General features: G+C 42.2%; 1 protein-coding gene across 1 annotated transcript in view; it reads left to right on the top strand.

Annotated features, from left to right (window-relative positions):
- LOC138641794 (uncharacterized) overlaps positions 1 to 18,270 on the top strand; it is a 473,126-nt gene that overhangs the window by 389,379 nt on the left and 65,477 nt on the right. The window contains exon 10 of the mRNA XM_069729446.1: positions 12,752 to 12,805. Coding sequence (XP_069585547.1) covers positions 12,752 to 12,805 — 54 coding nt within the window. The remainder of the gene's footprint in view (positions 1 to 12,751; positions 12,806 to 18,270) is intronic.

Raw genomic sequence — 18,270 nt, 5'->3', positions numbered from 1 at the left:
TTGGTGTTCTCCTGCCCTGTAACTTCAGTCTACACTTCAAGACCATTTAAAACCTTAGGCACGTGTTTGAATTTCTCATTTAAGGGGAATCTGTCAGATGTTTTTTGCTATTGTAATCTGAAATTACCATCATTTAGGGGCTGAGAGTCTTGTTCCAGTGATTTTACTGACTGGCTTCTTGCTGCAGTTTCGATAAAATCAGTGTTTTATGAGAAGGAGATTAAAACTAGAGGACTAGGTGTCTGGTGCTTCCTGGTCCAACCACATCCCCACCACTGATTCGCAGCTTTCTGTGTACACTGTCTATTACCAAAAATCTTCCGAGAAGTGATATGGGCAAGGCTATACAGAGCTCAGCATTCAGAGCTCTGCTAGATCTGCCGCAGAGAAAAATATGGTTGTATGAAAATGACAGCATGCAGAATCAATGGAATCAAGGTTTCAGCCACTACATCATGCTGCTCTCAGATTACATAGCAAACAGTTGATGACAGATTCCCTTTAAGTAACGTTCCATTGTAACTAAACTAGGATTGGAGATCCATCTGGCATTGTCCTCTAGACCAAGACCTTTGGTCTTAAGTAATGGGGTGATGTCTATTTTGTCAGCATTGAAGTAATCCATAAAAGTAATTTAAGAAGCAGTCAACCTTTGATGTATCATCTTCGAAATTCCGTTAAGTATTGATAGTTGACATGTCAAAGTCTGTAGGCTCCAGAGAAATGTGACATTTGATTATTAAAATTATATTATCATTGTATAGGTCGCAGTGAGTAACCAGCCATTTCCCCCCTGGTCTCCGTATTTTATGGGTTCTCTAAGTGGAGAACACAAACCAATTTCACCTTTTTTATTTTTATCATCTCCAGTCCTCTAGATTCCGGCATAGTAAATGTTTCTGTCCAACCACCGGTTCCTTAGAGCACCTTCGCCTGCCAAGTTAGGCCTGACAAATGGCAAACGCTTGTAATTAATTTTGTCATCTTTTCATGGACCAAAGGGTCACTACCGTAACTATAGATTGTAATTGTCATCAGTGTCACATAAAATGTGCTATTATTAAGTTCCGGCTGAATTTTATTGCTGCGGATGGTCGTAAATTGAATGGTCAGTCATTTAAATTATAGAGCAGAAAGCATTTTTTTTAGCTTTCCTTTAAAACTACACTCGGAGAGGATGTATTTGACTTTAGACCTCCGAAAAAACTAATTGCGTTCCTCTTGACAGCTGCTCGAGAGGTTGTAACCTGAGAGTGAAGCTTTTTTTTGACAGTCCAATCATAATAAAATTGTTTAAACCACTCTCAACTCATTAGCTCGCTATTCCTATTTTGCGCGTCTTAATTTGGATGTTATTTTTTTTTCGTTCGCTAATGTTCACACAAGGTAATTTGCTTGTTGTGACACATGTCGGAGAATTTTGGGGAAAGCGCTTTGCATTACGATCCCTGTCAACAGCTAGAAATTTGGAATTTTTCTACAATGTAGAGTATCAGTCAGTGATCCTATAATGATCGCTTAGTGGTAATGTTGAAGTGGATCAATCGTTTTTTGATTTGCGGATTACCGTTTAGGGACCGTTTAGGGACCGGAGGATCGGGTTGGCCATATTGGATAACACATAAAAGGGACGTGCATAAATGTTAAAGAAAACAAGAACTATGGAATTCGGTATACCTACTAGAGTTGGTGCAAATCCATTCGCACATCTGGTTCCATCTGACAAGAAAGTGGTCTATAGGCCGCCATACGGGAGCGGAAATACCGCCTCTTATCTGTCGTGGCTCGTCTTTTCATTAGCCGACCTGGTGTGATGTCAATGTGCACCATGCCACAACGATGATGTCATGCCAGGCCGGCTAAGCAATGTAAGAGCCATGGATGCTATCAGGTAAGAGGCGGTATTCTCACTCCCGTTTGGCGACCAATGTAGTTGTGGTCTATAGAATTTGATACCAACCAATTTAGGTCCTACAATTATTTTTTTATTCAATGGCTTTGTGCCGATGTTCCTCAACTTGGTCTTATCTTAAAGGCGTTTTGAAGGACTTTGATATTGTATTCCTGTGTTCTATGCTTAGGATTGGATATCGATCTTTGATCAGCCTCTGATTGGCATAAGACTGAAGGGTAGTAGTCAAGTGAACAGCATCGAGTTGTAGCACCAGGCAGTGTCACCCCTGCACACAAACTGCTGTGCATGTGTAAACAATTAAAGGGAACCTGTCAATAAGTTCAACACCACCCTCCCCCACTCCCAAACCACTTACATGATCAAGGAGGTCTTTCAAATCCATTCGTAACTTTACATCTGTAGTTGCATTCCTGAGAAATTAATGTTTTAATCAATATGCAAATGAGATGTTAAGTACTTAGGTGTGAAAAAGCACATAAAGGGAAACTATCAGTAGGACCAACCCTTCTAAGCCATCTTTATGGACATGTAGATCATAGGAAGTTCAAGAAAATTATAACCTGATATCTACAATCTGATATACAATCTTATTTTAGAGAAATCCACATTTTTCATGATATTTAAATTTTCTGTTAAGATCTATGGGACGGACATAGATCTCCCTGAGAATCTGCCTCCAGACCTTATTTTAAATGAAAGAGTGAGTTACCAATGTGAGACATGTAATGACTGACAGTCTGCTCTCCTGATCTACAGGTCTCTCAGTGGTAACACCATCTTTTATTTACAATACAATATGGAGAGAGATTCTCAGGGAGATCTATGTCCGGCCCATAGATCTTAACAACTCATTTACATATTAGGAAAAACATTGATTTCTCGGGAATAAGACATCAGATTGCAGATATTAGGGTATCATTTTATTCAGCAAACTATGATCTACATGCACATATAGACGACTTAAAGGGTTGAATCCTACTAACAGATTTATTGGAGCCTCTGCCTCCTACTGTTGTTTTCCTTCCCAGTCTTTTTAGCATGGTTGATAACATAGGATCCACCGTTCACAATATGTGATCGACTTTGACCTCCTCCTCCTCCTTTCCTGCACGATGATCTCTGCATAGTTCACAGAGCATGTCCATAACTTAAGTCAGTGAGTAATTTTTCATACAGAAGTATTTTTTCAGAAAAAAAAATAAAAGATAGTGTTCATTTAGCAAAACAAAAGAGTTAAAGTTCTAAAAGTATAGAGTATAAAAAAAAACACACAATCTTTTCATTGTTATTTTTCTTTACATTTTTTCTCCTAATTCTCTGTACGTTGTAGTATGTCGCTTGTGGAAACATGTTGTGACTTTGATTTAATTCCGTTACGACGGATAAGAGCTTTTACCATCTCATTTTTTTTTCACACTTGTAATACCTTGGGTTGTGATAATAAGTCTATCAATCTTCCTCTAAAATCTCTGCCTCAGCCAAACACTGTCATATGTGGAGCATAAATGTATCACCTTTGTGCCTCCCCTGGAAAGTTAAAGCAACACAGGTTGGCAATTACTTGAAAATCAATAATTCTTCTGAGATCTGAGATGATCAATTAGCGATCACTGTAGGGCAGGCGTGTGGGTCAGGTGCAATTCTTTGTGCATCGCTTCTTCTGAGAAAAGCAATGGTCATCTCTTATCGATGCAGAAATTTGGAATAAAATAAAAGTGAATTTGCTTTGTAATATTTTTCAAAAAACATATAAAAAAGTTGAACATAATGAAATATTTTTTTCTGCAGAATGTTTACCAATAATGCTTTGATCGGAGTGTCTGGTATCTCAACTTAACCCCCAATGAAGTGAATAAGGGCTGAGCTGCAGTACCAGATAAAACCCATAGACAAGAGAGGCGCTGTTTATTTTTTTTTGTTCTCTTGATTTCATCCTTTGATAGTAAATATGTTATCAGTCCGTTTCTTATATTGGACAAGTGCAGCTGAAGCCGTTCTCCACAGTAGGAGTATGACGCAGCTCTCCATATTTCAGCTTTCTGGACACATTTAAAGTATTTTCCTTAGAAAAAGCTGAAAATTTTACTTTTACCTTGAGGCTAAGTCTTTATCCCCATCGTAAAGACATACGATTTTCATATGGGTAGCTTTGTACAACCGCTGGCTGGACACCGGACAGGCAACCATGGCGGAGGAGCCACCTGTATGGCTTTTTGGAATGGTAGTGCCTAAGTAATGAAATTTGGGGTTCCATTCCTCAAGCAAAGGCAAGACTATTACTCTTACGTAACCTAATTTGACTTACAGGGGTTTTCTGGCGCTAGGCTACATGTCTATTGTAAGATAATATCGTTCAACCAGGATTTTGTAGAACCCCAAGATAAGATCATTGTAAATAAGTTTTGGTGTCTTTGTGGGAGATCTCTAGAAGATAGACATGTTTAGGAGTGACCAAAGAGATTCGATATCGATACTGATAATTAGACCTTAAATCTACTGTGCCCAGAGCAAATTCAGTGAAAGGCCCCTGCCTATCATGTGCTTTCTATAACATGATCTCTTTGGCTGGTGCGGAGGGGCTCTTGGGTTTCCTCAGGCACAAGGGTCATGGATGGCCACCGCAATGTTCTCCACTTGGTTCTTGGAGTGCTATTCTAGTCTTCATTTTCTTTAGCCCACATTTTGCAATTTTTTTAAACCTTTTTTACGATCTCTACTTTTGCCTTTATGTTATAATATTACTATGTTTGTGATGTGTATACAGTATATAACTTTATTTTTTAAGCATGAGAGTGTTAAGTTTTAGAAAAACATCTCAATAAATGAGCACAATTAACCTTAAGTCTGAACTTCCTTCTACTTTTGTATGGCGTAAGCATGTGCTACACTGTTATCAGCTGTGTTTTAGCCAACGGCTAATGTGCACTAAGTGGTTTTTTTGAAGTCCATTAGCAGGTAAAGGCTTTAGTTAAGAATTACCGTCAACCTTGATTGTAGACTTGTATAATTTTTTTTTTACCACTAACCCTAAAGAATACATTGCATTTTCTAGTAAAACATGAGCAGTTCCCACTTAACAAACCATGGGCAGAAATGATTTCCCGCTAGCAATAAAAAGAGCATGTAGAGAAAATAAAGTACAATATGTGTAATATGTGGATGAAAGATCAGGATGACAGAAGTCAAACATGTTTGCCTCTTTGCTTTCTTTTAAGTATATGAGTATTGTTTGTCGTGGTAGACATTAGTGGGACTCCTAATGTTTGTTTATTAATAATTCACACTTCCATGAGTCGTGGTCTGAGTACTCCGGGTCTTCTTAATGTATAGGCATTTATAAAGCTGTCAAGTCCGGGATAGGAGACTCGTGGACTGTCCGAGCATCACTTTGACTGTTATGCCCAGATGTGTGAATGCGGGACAAACATCAGTGAAGGACTCATTCTTGGTGTCCACACTGAGCCAAAACTTTGACTTCAGCCTAGACTAGAGCGCCACCGGTACTTGAGTTAATCTGGCAAAATTTTGATTTGCTAGTTTCTCCCCAATGTTGGACGGGAAATCAAATCAATTGCTGTTTAAAACCATTAATTATACTGTGAAGTCTCTGCAGGCCCCAGAGTATAATAAATGGAGGGATAATCAGTAAAAGAAAAATATTTTCCATCACCTGTTCTGGTGCCTCATTTTCCATCCAGTCCTTCGCTGTGATATTCTCGGGGTTCTGTTTGAAGCACAGAGAGCATCATGAAGACCAAGGAACACAACAGGCAGGTCCGTGATACTGTTGTGAAGAAGTTTAAAGCCGGATTTGGATACAAAATAATTTCCTAAATTATAAACATCCCAAGGAGCACTGTGCAAGCGATCATATTGAAATGGAAGGAGTATCATACTACTGCAAGTCTACCAAGACCCGGCCGTCCCTCTAAACTTTCATCTCAAACAAGGAGAAGACTGATCAGAGATGCAGCCAAGAGGCCCATGATCACTCTGGATGAACTGCAGAAAACTACAGCTGAGGTGGGACAGCCTGTCCATAGGACAACAATCAGTCGTACACTGCACAAATCTGGCCTTTATGGAAGAGTGGCAAGAAGAAAGCCATTTCTCAAAGATATCCATAAAAAGTGTTGTTTAAAGTTTGCAACAAGCCACCTGCGAGACACACCAAACATGTGGAAGAAGGTGCTCTGGTCAGATGAAACCAAAATCGAACTTTTTGGCAATAATGCCAAATGATATGTTTGGCGTAAAGGCAACACAGCTCTTCATCCTGAACACACCATCCCCACTGTCAAACATGGTGGAGACAGCATCATGGTTAGGGCCTGCTTTTCTTCAGCAGGGACAGGGAAATGGTTAAAATTGATGGGAAGATGGATGGAGCCAAATACAGGACCATTTTTGAAGAAAACTTGTTGGAGTCTGCAAAAGACCTGAGACTGGGACAGAGATTTGTCTTCCAACAAGACAATGATCCCAAATGTAAAGCAAAATCTACAATGGAATGGTTCACAAATAAACGTATCCAGGTGTTAGAATGGCCAAGTCAGAGTCCAGACCTCAATCGAATCGAGAATCTGTGGAAAGAGCTGAAAACTGCTGTTCACAAACGATCTCCATCAACCTCACTGAGCTCGAGCTCTTTGCCAAGGAAGAATGGGCAAAATTCTCGATGTACAAAACTGATAGAGACAGACCCCAAGCGACTTGCATCTGTAATCACAGCAAAAGGTGGCGCAGCAAAGTATTAAGTTAAAGGGGCCGATTAATATTGCACGCCCCACTTTTCAGTTTTTGAATTTCCACAAAAATTTAAAATAACCAATACATTTCGATCAACTTCACAATTGTGTTCCACTTGTTGTTGATTCTTCACCAAAAAGTTACATTTGGTATCTTTGTTTCAAGCATGATATGTGGGAAAAGGTTGAAAAGTTCCAGGGGGCCGAATACTTTCGCAAGGCACTGTACATAGGAAGTTGGGTGGGTGCCTACACTCTACAGGAGAGAGAGAGCAGACTCCACTGACCATAAGAGCATACACTCTACAGGAGAGAGAGGACTCTGCAGACCATAAGAGCTTACACTCTACAGGAGAGAGAGGACCCCACTGACCATAAGAGCTTACACTCTACAGGAGAGAGAGGACATCACTGACCATAAGAGCTTACACTCTACAGGAGAGAGAGAGGACCCCACTGACCGTAAGAGCTTACACTCTACAGGAGAGAGAGAGGACCCCGCTGACAATAAGAGCTTACACTCTACAGGAGAGAGAGAGGACCCCACTGACCATAAGAGCTTACACTCTACAGGAGAGAGAGGACCCCACTGACCATAAGAGCTTACACTCTACAGGAGAGAGAGAGGACCCCGCTGACAATAAGAGCTTACACTCTACAGGAGAGAGAGGACCCCACTGACCATAAGAGCTTACACTCTACAGGAGAGAGAGGACTCTGCAGACCGTAAGAGCTTACACTCTACAGGAGAGAGGACTCTGCTGACCATAAGAGCTTACACTCTACAGGAGAGAGGACTCTGCTGACCATAAGAGCTGACACTATACAGGAGAGAGTCCCGCTGACCATAAGAGCTTACACTACATGATGGAGTGAGAAGCTGATGAAACCGCATTAAATAATAAAAACAGAACTTAATAGGAAAGTTTCCCATAAGAGACATGATAATATCAGTGTTCATTCGCTAATGACCTCATGGAGTCAGCCATAATCTCTTACTGTGTAAGAAGTCAGTAAGCTTCTTCATGTAAAAATGTCTACTGAAGCCTATGGCATCTGATTCCCTTTCTGCAGACTAGTGATACATTTTCCGCATATCCTCAGCTACAAAACATTTTTGCAACAAATCATCAGATTGTTTGCTGCAGAAATTTGTCAAAAAGCTTTTTGAAATGTCACAACATTTTTCCAAAACTCATGCACAAATGTTGCGACTTTTGACAGATGTTATGCTGCAATGCCAACTTTTTAACATTTAGGCATATCAAAGAGAGGAGGGGGCGCGGTCAACAAACTAATAGTGATTTACTCCACAAAAGTGGTATAAATAGCTCCAGAAATGCAGTCCATTTGTTGACCAGAGTTGAAGCTGGTGCATGAAATCTGAAAGTCGCACCAAACTCATTCAGATCAAACTTAACAAAAGATTGGCACTATCAATAACAAAGTGGATCAAATCACCACATACGTTTTGGTTCTCAGTTTCACTTAATGAATTTGGTGAATTTGAATCCAGCGGACTCTTTATAAAGACTGGCGTACAAAACATCAGTCTTGATGACTGTTCCATAATCTTCAGTAATAGTAAATTGAGGAGAGGAAAGGAGTGATGGGAGGGAGGGAGAAGAAGCTGCATTGAATGATTGATTAACAATCTAGCAAGAATGTGACTGATCAGTGGTAACTGAAATGGTTATTCTTAAGTTGTCTCTTGATCAGCTCTCAAATCTGCAATCTCTTTCCCTTCCTGGTTTCAGGGACAATGGGCTCTCCTCCTTGAGTGAAAGCTTTATTGGTCGAGCTATAAAGCTCAGCACAAGTTCAGCTATCAGTGGTTTGTTCTGGAGTGTACACTGCTATAGTTGTATTTGAACATAGAGATAACAGGCATTTGAGCAAGTGCGCAGCTCCAGACCATGAGAGCAGTGATGCTGGGTGAGCAGCTATTTGCTGTATAGAAATCATTAGGCTAGAGAGAGCTGGCTGGTATGTTAGGAGTTAACCCCTCTTCTGCAATGTAATTACTGTGCACACTCCCAGGTTCTGGTGGCCGAGATCCATGGGAACCAACTGTGCACTACAGACTAACATATATAATTATAAGGTGGAGAGTATAAATAGGACTGTGTATAAATTGGGCCACTGTATACTTTTGTGACTGTTGTTCTGACATGGAATATATAAAGTTTCCTTTTTTAATAAGGTATTAATAAAGTGTAGATATTTATTGGTTGAGAATAATTTTGGGGGGGCAACTGTACACTATGTAAGATAAAAGCTCAAAGCAGGAGAATGATTGCAGATAGTAAAAGCAAGTCAATTGCATTCTGGGTATTTTCATGCTATCTAACTAGAATACCCCTTAAATATCATAGTGTATTTTATGTCATGGACCTAGTCCAGTCAGATGTAACCCCTTACTATATACGGAAGTCTTTTTTTTTTTTTCTTTCTTTGATCTTTGTCAGGAGAAAACGAATATTGTCAAACACTATTACAGTTTCTACATGGTGGTCCCCTTGCCGATGAAGCAAATAACCGTAGGAAACTTTGTTCCGCAATTCTTAGGCTGCATATATACTGTATATATACTGTATACATGGAAAATAATTCCCGCGAGATGTATTCATGTAGAATGACATACTGTGTTTGAAATGCATAGTACCCGCATCACTCATAGTTCATCTCGGCATCGGCTTCGTATTGTAAAGATTAGCGCCTCAGAGTTCACATAAATTAATAATGTCTTGGGAAATTGTCTTCAAAAGAAGCAATTAACGTTTGCATACAGTCATCGTTAATTCATATACAGTGTTGGTATTAACCGGGACAGTAGACAAAATTCATCATATTTCCGGCTCCTTACCTACTGGCAGTTTTCATAATGATTCTCGATATCTGACTACTGCTGTGTCATAAATTTCTTGGTATTTGGGTTGGTAAATGTTAACAAAAAATACAAACTATCCTGGGATTTTGCCGCTTTTGATGTCTGGTTTATTAATAATAAATGTGAACCACAGAAAAATAGCTACTGCTGTATAAATCACCCATCACAGCGTTCTGTCTACCTTTTGCATGTGCAAGCACAAAATAGAGGGGAAGTCATGGGGGGGGGATACAAAATGTAAAGGGCAACTCCAGCACGATATAACTATTATACCAATGTCCGTAGGGAGAATTATAAACATATTCCGGTTTCGGCAAATAAATACTAATGTATTTTGGAAATTTTATTCAGTTTTGCTATAAAGGTTCACATTGCGTTAGTGCAGTCCGTTTAGCGCATACGCTAACGGACTGCGTTAACGCAATGTCCAAAAAGGATCGCGTTTAGCGATCGCGCTAGCGCAGATGCCCAATCTGAGCTAGCGAGAACGGACCCAAAAACACTGCAGACAGCGATCGAGGTCCGTCACGAAATAACGGCACACCGCTAACGCATGCCAAAAACGGCATGCGTTAGGGATGCGTTACATACATTGCGGTCAATGGGTGCGCTAACGGATCCGTTACATTGCGTTAGTGGCGCTATGAAACGGATTCCGTTAGCGGATACCCACTAACGCAATGTGAACCTAGCTGTTTATATCAATTAGTGTACCTTTAGAGGTAAATCTAGGCACACCGCCAAAGGGTTGGCAACAGAGGCTCGTGGGTCGTACCACCAGGGCGCCTTCTGTCCGGTGTCTCAATTTCACCGATATTTACACCCTCAGGATACAGATAGAGTTGAATACGGCTCCCTCCTCTACCATTCATTCTGTGCTTTTGAGACTTTGAGCCGCAGGCCCGACGATGTCACTAGATCACTCCCGCTGTCACTAGATCACTCCCACTGTCACTAGATCACTCCTGATGTCAGTAGATCACTCCCGCTGTACGGAACTCGCTGTATGAAACTTCAGTCGGCACATAGCAAAGACTGGAGCCGCACGCTGGAGAAGTGGGACAAGACATAGTTTTTTTTGCTGCTGTCCTACATTTGTGGGGAAATGTGTGCGGCATCATACTGTGTGGGGGCGGCGGGATCTATCATACAGTGTATGGGGTGCTTTAGTGTAAATGGGATGTGCTGCAAATAACATGATGTTCCATGGGGTCAGAACTTGTTAGCGAGCAAGGGACAAACGGCTTGTTAACGGCCATTTGGCGCTTGTTAACGCATCAACTTTGTCAAGCCGATAGATTGTAAACTAAACGGAGGTCTCATGCAGAAGAAGAGAAAACCTACCTGCAGACAGCTGCTTTAGGTAGTTTGCGTGACAGGCCTTTGACGTCGGCCTAGAGGGGCACTCATTCTCTTTGACTACCAGCTGTTGTAATGAGACTTTTTGGCCAAAAAAATGGTATTTGTTATACTGGTGCATATGTGGACTGACTTTTAAAGGGTATGAGTCATTAAAAAACAGACCTATTGTTTGAATTAAGTTTTTGTTAAATTGGTTAAAAGCATTTTTTAATTTTCCATATTTTTATCTATAGTAAAAAAATACAATCTTGCAATTTTCACTCACTATTAGGCTGATGTTTCTAGTGTTGTAGAGATCACTTTTAACTCGTCATCTCATTATCTTCACACATAGGATAATGACTGCTAACGACCTCTACATTCACATTCACACACAGCTCACCTCTTCCTCATCCTGTACAATGACTGATAACACCTCTATATACAGTAGATAACACAGGATCCACCATTCACAGTAGGTGATGTCACAGCTCACCTCCTCCTCCTGTACAATGACTGATAACACCTCTATATACAGTAGATAACACGGGATCCACCATTGACAATATGTGATGTCACAGCTCACCTCCTCCTCCTGTACAATGACTGATAACACCTCTATATACAGTAGATAACACGGGATCCACCATTCACAACATGTGATGTCACAGCTCACCTCCTCCTCCTGTACAATGACTGATAACACCTCTATATACAGTATATAACACGGGATCCACCATTCACAATTTGTGATGTCACAGCTCACCTCCTCCTCCTGTACAATGACTGATAACACCTCTGTATACAGCAGAAAACACAGGGTCCACCATTCACAATAGGTGATGTCACAGCTCACCTCCTCCTCCTCCTGTACAATGACTGATAACACCTCTATATACAGTAGATAACACAGGGTCCACCATTCACTATAGGTGGTGTCAATGCTCACCTCCTCACCCTATCTTCATGGTGACTTTTGCATACATTACAAAGCATTTCTAGAAAACTCTCTATAGAAGTTATTGAGTAACATCCTGTCGATTGCTGCCCTTGGTCCACGTAGCTGTAGGGTGCATCTCTAAATAGTGTTAAATACTGTCAGGAAAGATGGCCGCTTATGTAGTCATGTACCAAGATGAGAAGTAAAAATCTATAATTCTAAAATACAAATAAATTACAATAAAACGTATGTTTTGCTATATTTACATTTATTATACAGATTTAATGAGCATAAAATGATATAGAGGAATAGATGATACCTTCCCTGTAAATATATTGTGATACCATGATGTTTGCATTACTGGATGTAGTGAGAATATTGACTCGGCAGTACGATCTCCTGTGGCCTGCCAAGGTTTCACCCGACAGAGATATTTCCACTTGTTATTTTATCAGTCAGACTTCGGCTCAAAGACCACGGAGGTTTCTGACATATTATCATAACCTGATCATTGGGGTCACTCGTAAAAAACGTAACGATAATCTCAGCCGCATGTACACAGCGAATGTGGACTGGACCTGTAATATTGGGGGTTGTAGATGTAGCAATGATAAGACTAAGTGGTCTCCTTATATTTATGGACATTTAGGATTTTTTGGGTTGGCCATGCTCGCTTAGCGTGGGTGATATGAACACTTTAAATTCGATGTCCAGAACATCATACAGTGACTTGTGTCCAATATTGATGACCCAGAACAGAATAATTAATCACATATATATTTCAAGCTCAGCTTCATTGGTTTACATAGACCAGAGACTGAATGCGTTATTTAGAAGGATTTGTTTGAGGTCTTTCTTGACGACCCTATGGCCTGTTGTCCCTTCTAAAACTGACCCTTGTTATTTGTATTTTTCAGTTGGCTACAGAGGTGCTGGAAGGGTTGTTGGAAGAAGATGATGAAGTGATAAAAGTGAGTGCATAGGCATTTTAGACCATTCATTGTTTGTACTTGCATGATCCATCACTGTCCTATATCACATCCTCAACCATCAATTTAATATCCCCACCATTGTCCTATATTCTGGTCACAGTCCCAACACCCTTCCATTGTTCTCACCAGTTATTTGTCTTAGTCCATACTTTTCCTCTATTATCCCCACCTCTGTCTCATGTCATCCCCACCAATGTCATAGTCTTTACCTCCCCTCCATTATTCTCATCACTGTCCCATACAATTGTCACAACCTCCCGCTCTACTATTTCCATCATTGTCCGATATCAAAGTACCAACCTCCACACTAGTGTCCCATGTCATAACCCCAATCTTCACACTGGTGTCCATGTAAAAACCTCAACCTCCACACTAGTGTCCCATGTCATAACCCCAATCTTCACACTGGTGTCCATGTAAAAACCTCCAACCTCCACACTAGTGTCCATGTCATAACCCCAACCTTCACACTTGCGTTCCATGTCATAACCTCCAACCTCCACACTAGTGTCCATGTCATAGCCCCAACCTTCACACTTGCGTTCCATGTCATAACCTCCAACCTCCACACTAGTGTCCGATGTCATACCACCAACCTCAACATTAGTGTCAGTGTCATAACCCCCAATCTCCACACTAGTGTCCAATGTCATAGCTCCAACCTCCACATTGGTGTCCATGCCATAACTCCAGCCTCCACACTAGTGTCCAATGTCATAGCCCCAACCTCCACACTAGTGTCTCATTTGATGGCCCTAACCTGCACATTAGCGCCCATGTCATAGCCCCAATCTTTATTCTTGTGCCCCATTTCATAGCCCAAACCACAACACTAGTGTCCATGTCATAGCCGATCCTTCACTTTATCCGCACTACAGTTCTATGTCATTGTCATAACTCCCACACTTTTATACCCACCACTGTTGCATGTTATAGTTCAATATTTCACTGTATTATCATCATTACTGTCCCATGTTATAGTCCGAGCCTCCACACTATAATCCATACTAATATCCATTGTCACAGTCATAGTCCCAACTCCCCTACTCATATTTTGCTACATTTCAAAGCCCACACTTTATTCCTTACAAATATCCCATATCCTAGTCCCAACCTCAAAATTATAATCACCACTATTATCCCATGTCATAGTCTCAACTTCAACTAGTATTCCATGTTATAGTACCAACTTCTCAATGTAAATCTTATGCAATAGTCCCAAACCCCACACTATATTCCCTAGTAACATCCCATGGCCTATTCCCAACCTCTACACTTTAATCCTGCTAATATCCCATGTCATAGTCCCAACCACCATTCTGTTATATCCAACACTGTTCCATCTCTTAGCCATGCAGGGGTAACACACACCAAACCTTTCTGTCTTGGGGGACAAAAGGAAACTGTCAAGGAGACGCAACTCCGCATAATACAATCGTCAGGACAATTATGCAATTGGTTGACGAGCGATGGACAAGGCCTCGGCTGCTTCCACTATTAGGCCGGTTATTGTGAACTCACAGTGAGTGTATGGTATATACATTTCCGATTCCAGCGCATGGAAAATATATATATACGGTCACTGCCAACACAACAATAACAAAAAGAACTACTAGCTGCCACCACCAATCATTTATACAGGCCGACTGGACACCCGTTACAGGTGGCTTATGGCTTCGAGGGTGTGGTTTACAGAGCAAGAGGATCAGTGCTATTACATTTTATATATTTATACCAGTGTTTAGAAAAATACAAAGACTAGATGGTGGCCCAATTCTAACACATCGGGTATTCTAGAATGTACAGCCACATAGTATATAGCATAGCCACGTAGTATATAACACAGCCAACGTAGTATTTAACACAGGCACGTAATATATAGCACAGGCCACGTAGTATATAGCACAGCCCACATAGTATTTTACACAGCCCACATAGTATATAGCACAGGCCATGTAGTAAATAACACAGGCACGCAGTATATAACACAGCCCATGCAGTATATAACACAGCCCATGCAGTATATAACACAACCCACACAGTATATAAAACAGGCACGCAGTATATAACACAGCCCATGCAGTATATAACACAGCCCATGCAGTATATAACACAGCCCACACAGTATATAACACAGCCCACGCAGTATATAACACAGGCACGTAGTATATAGCACAGGCACGTAGTATATAATACAGCCCATGCAGTATATAACACAGCTCACGCAGTATATAACACAGCCCACACTGTATATAACACAGCCCACACAGTATATAACACAGCCCACACAGTATATAGCACAGCCCACGCAGTATATAACAGCCCACGCAGTATATAACAGAGCCCACGCAGTATATAACACAGGCATGTAGTATATAGCACACGCACGCAGTATATAACACAGGCCATGCAGTATATAACACAGCCCACGCAGTATATAACAGCCCACGCAGTATATAACACAGGCATGTAGTATATAGCACATGCACGTAGTATATAACACAGGCCACGCAGTATATAACACAACCCGCGCAGTATATAACACAGCCCACGCAGTATATAACACAGGCACGTAGTATATAGCACAGGCACGTAGGATATAACACAGCCCACACAGTATATAACACAGCCCACGCAGAATATATAACAGAGCCTACGCAGTATATAACACAGGTATGTAGTATATAGTACATACACGCAGTATATAACACAGGCCACGCAGTATGTAACACAGCCCGTGCAGTATATAACACAGCCCACGCAGTATATAGCAGCCCACGCAGTATATAACACAGGCATGTAGTATATAGCACATGCACGCAGTATATAACACAGGCCACGCAGTGTATAACACAGCCCGCGCAGTATATAACACAGCCTGCACAGTATATAACACAGCCCACGCAGTATATAACACAGCCCACGCAGTATATAACACAACCCACGCAGTATATAACACAGGCACCTAGTATATAGCACAGGCACGTAGTATATAACACAGCCCACGCCAGGGCCGGCGTCAATACCCGGCATACCCGGGCAAGTGCCAGGGCCCTGGCGAGACAGGGGGGCCCATTCAGGGCCGGCGTTAGGGGCAGGCAGCTGTCTAGGGCACCCGCTCCCACAGGGGCCCTCAGCTAGCTGCACATCACGCAGCCGCTATGGGGCCTCTGTGAGGCAGGTGGTCTGCCTGTCGCCAGCACCAACTCCCCCGCCACCACATTGAACTATACCGGCGTCTGTCGGTAAAGTTCAAAGCAAATGATGGAGGAGAGAACATCACCTGACGTTCCCTCTCCTATCATTCCCCACTCTGCCTTTGACTGTGCCACTGCGGGTGTGCGATGACATCATCGCGCACTCCCTGTGTGTCAGGCAGTGCAGCGGCAGCCACCGAGACTGGAGCATGGAGCAGCGCGGGCACGTTGAGAGGTGAGGAGCGTTTTTTTTTTTTTTAAACTATAACAGTGAGTACTGGACTATGAGGCCATTCTTGGGGGGAGGGAGGCTGTGCTGTATACTATATGTCTGTGCTATATACTACATGGCTGTGTTATATACTACGTGGGCTGTGTTATATGCTATGTGGGCTGTGTTATATACTACATGGCTGTGTTATATGTGATCATGAATCGTGGTATGTGTTAAAGGGGGGGGGGCCCACTGAGACTCTTTCGCCCGGGGCCCTCAAAATCCTGGAGCCGCCCCTGGCCCACACATTATATAACACAGCTCACGCAGTATATAACACAGCCCACGCAGTATATAACAGAGCCCACGCAGTATATAACACAGGCATGTAGTATATAGCACATGCACGCAGTATAGAACACAGGCCATGCAGTATATAACACAGCCCGTGCAGTATATAACAGAGCCCATGCAGTATATAACACAGGCATGTAATATATAGCGCAGGCACGTAGTATATAACACAGCCCACGCAGTATATAACACAGGCATGTATTATATAACACGGCCTATGCAGTATATAACACAGCCCACGCAGTATATAACACAGCCCACGCAATATATAACAGAGCCCACGCAGTATATAACAAAGCCCACGCAGTCTATAACACAGGCATGTAGTATATAGCACAGGTACTTAGTATATTGCACAGCCAGGTAGTATATAGCACAGTCCACGTAGTATCTAACACAACCCACGCAGTATATAACACAGCCACGTAGTATATAGCACAGGCCACGTTGTATATAACATAGCCCACGCAGTATATAGCACAGGCCACGTAGTATATAACAGAACCCACGGAGTATATAACACAGCCACGTAGTATATAGCACAGGCCACGTAGTATATAACACAGCCCACGGTGTATATAGCACAGGCCACGTAGTATAAAACAGAACCCACGCAGTATATAACACAGCCACTTAGTATATAACACAGCCCACGTAGTATATAACACAGGCCATGTAGTATATAGCAATGTGGGCACCATATCCCTGTTAGAAAAGCAATTAAAATAAAAAAAATAGTTATATACTCACCTTCCGGCGGGCCCCGGATCCAGCCCAGGCCTTTACCGATGCTCCTCGCGAGACCGCCACGTGATCTCGGGTCATTGCCGCAATGCATTCTTGGGACCGGAGCGGGAAAGGCTGCGGCGGACTTCGAAAGGTGAGAATATAATTTTTTTTGTTTTTTTTAACATTCTATGTTTTTATTATTGATAGTACATAGGCAGCATCAATAGTAAAAAGTTAAGCGGTGTTGAAATCCCGCTCTAATCTCGCTGGATCAGTGAGGATGAATCAGTGAGGCTGCGGATGGATCAGTGAGGCTGCAGATTACTTGGTGAGACTGGATGGATCAGTGAGGCTGGGGATGGATCAGAGAGGACGAGAGTGGATGGATCAATGAGGCTGGAGATGGATGTCTGGATAAGTGAGGCTGTCGATGGATCAGTGAGGCTGGGGCTAATCAGTGAGACTGGATGGATGAGTGGGGATGGGTGGATCCATGTGAACATCTTTTTCATGCAGAGAAAAGCGCCATGTAATGCTGCAGTTCCCACCCTGTCTGAACTCCGCGCAGTGCTTCCTGGGAGTTATAGTTCTCGTCATTCCCAGACACTGAGCAGTGCGACGAATTGGACTTCAGTTCCCATTAACCCCCGGGCCTCTCCCAGCCTCACAAAGACGACTCCTCCCCCTGTTGTGTGGCAGATCTACGGACACGGCGGGCGGGGATGACGGCCCCGGTAACCTGGAGGTATCTGCGGCGGTGCAGAACGTGGCGGACACCTCGGTGCTGCAGAAACACATCAGGAACATTCTACATCAGGAACATTATATGTTTTTACTATTTATGCCGCATAGGCAGCATCAATAGTAAAAAGTGAAGCGGTGTTTAAATCCCGCCCCAATGTCGCTGATTGGTCGCGACGCAGGATTTTTCCAAAATAGAAAGCAAGGAT

This window comes from Ranitomeya imitator, chromosome 6 (genome assembly GCF_032444005.1).
Source record: "Ranitomeya imitator isolate aRanImi1 chromosome 6, aRanImi1.pri, whole genome shotgun sequence".
Lineage (NCBI taxonomy): Eukaryota > Metazoa > Chordata > Amphibia > Anura > Dendrobatidae > Ranitomeya > Ranitomeya imitator.
This window is presented reverse-complemented; position numbering and strand designations above follow the sequence as displayed.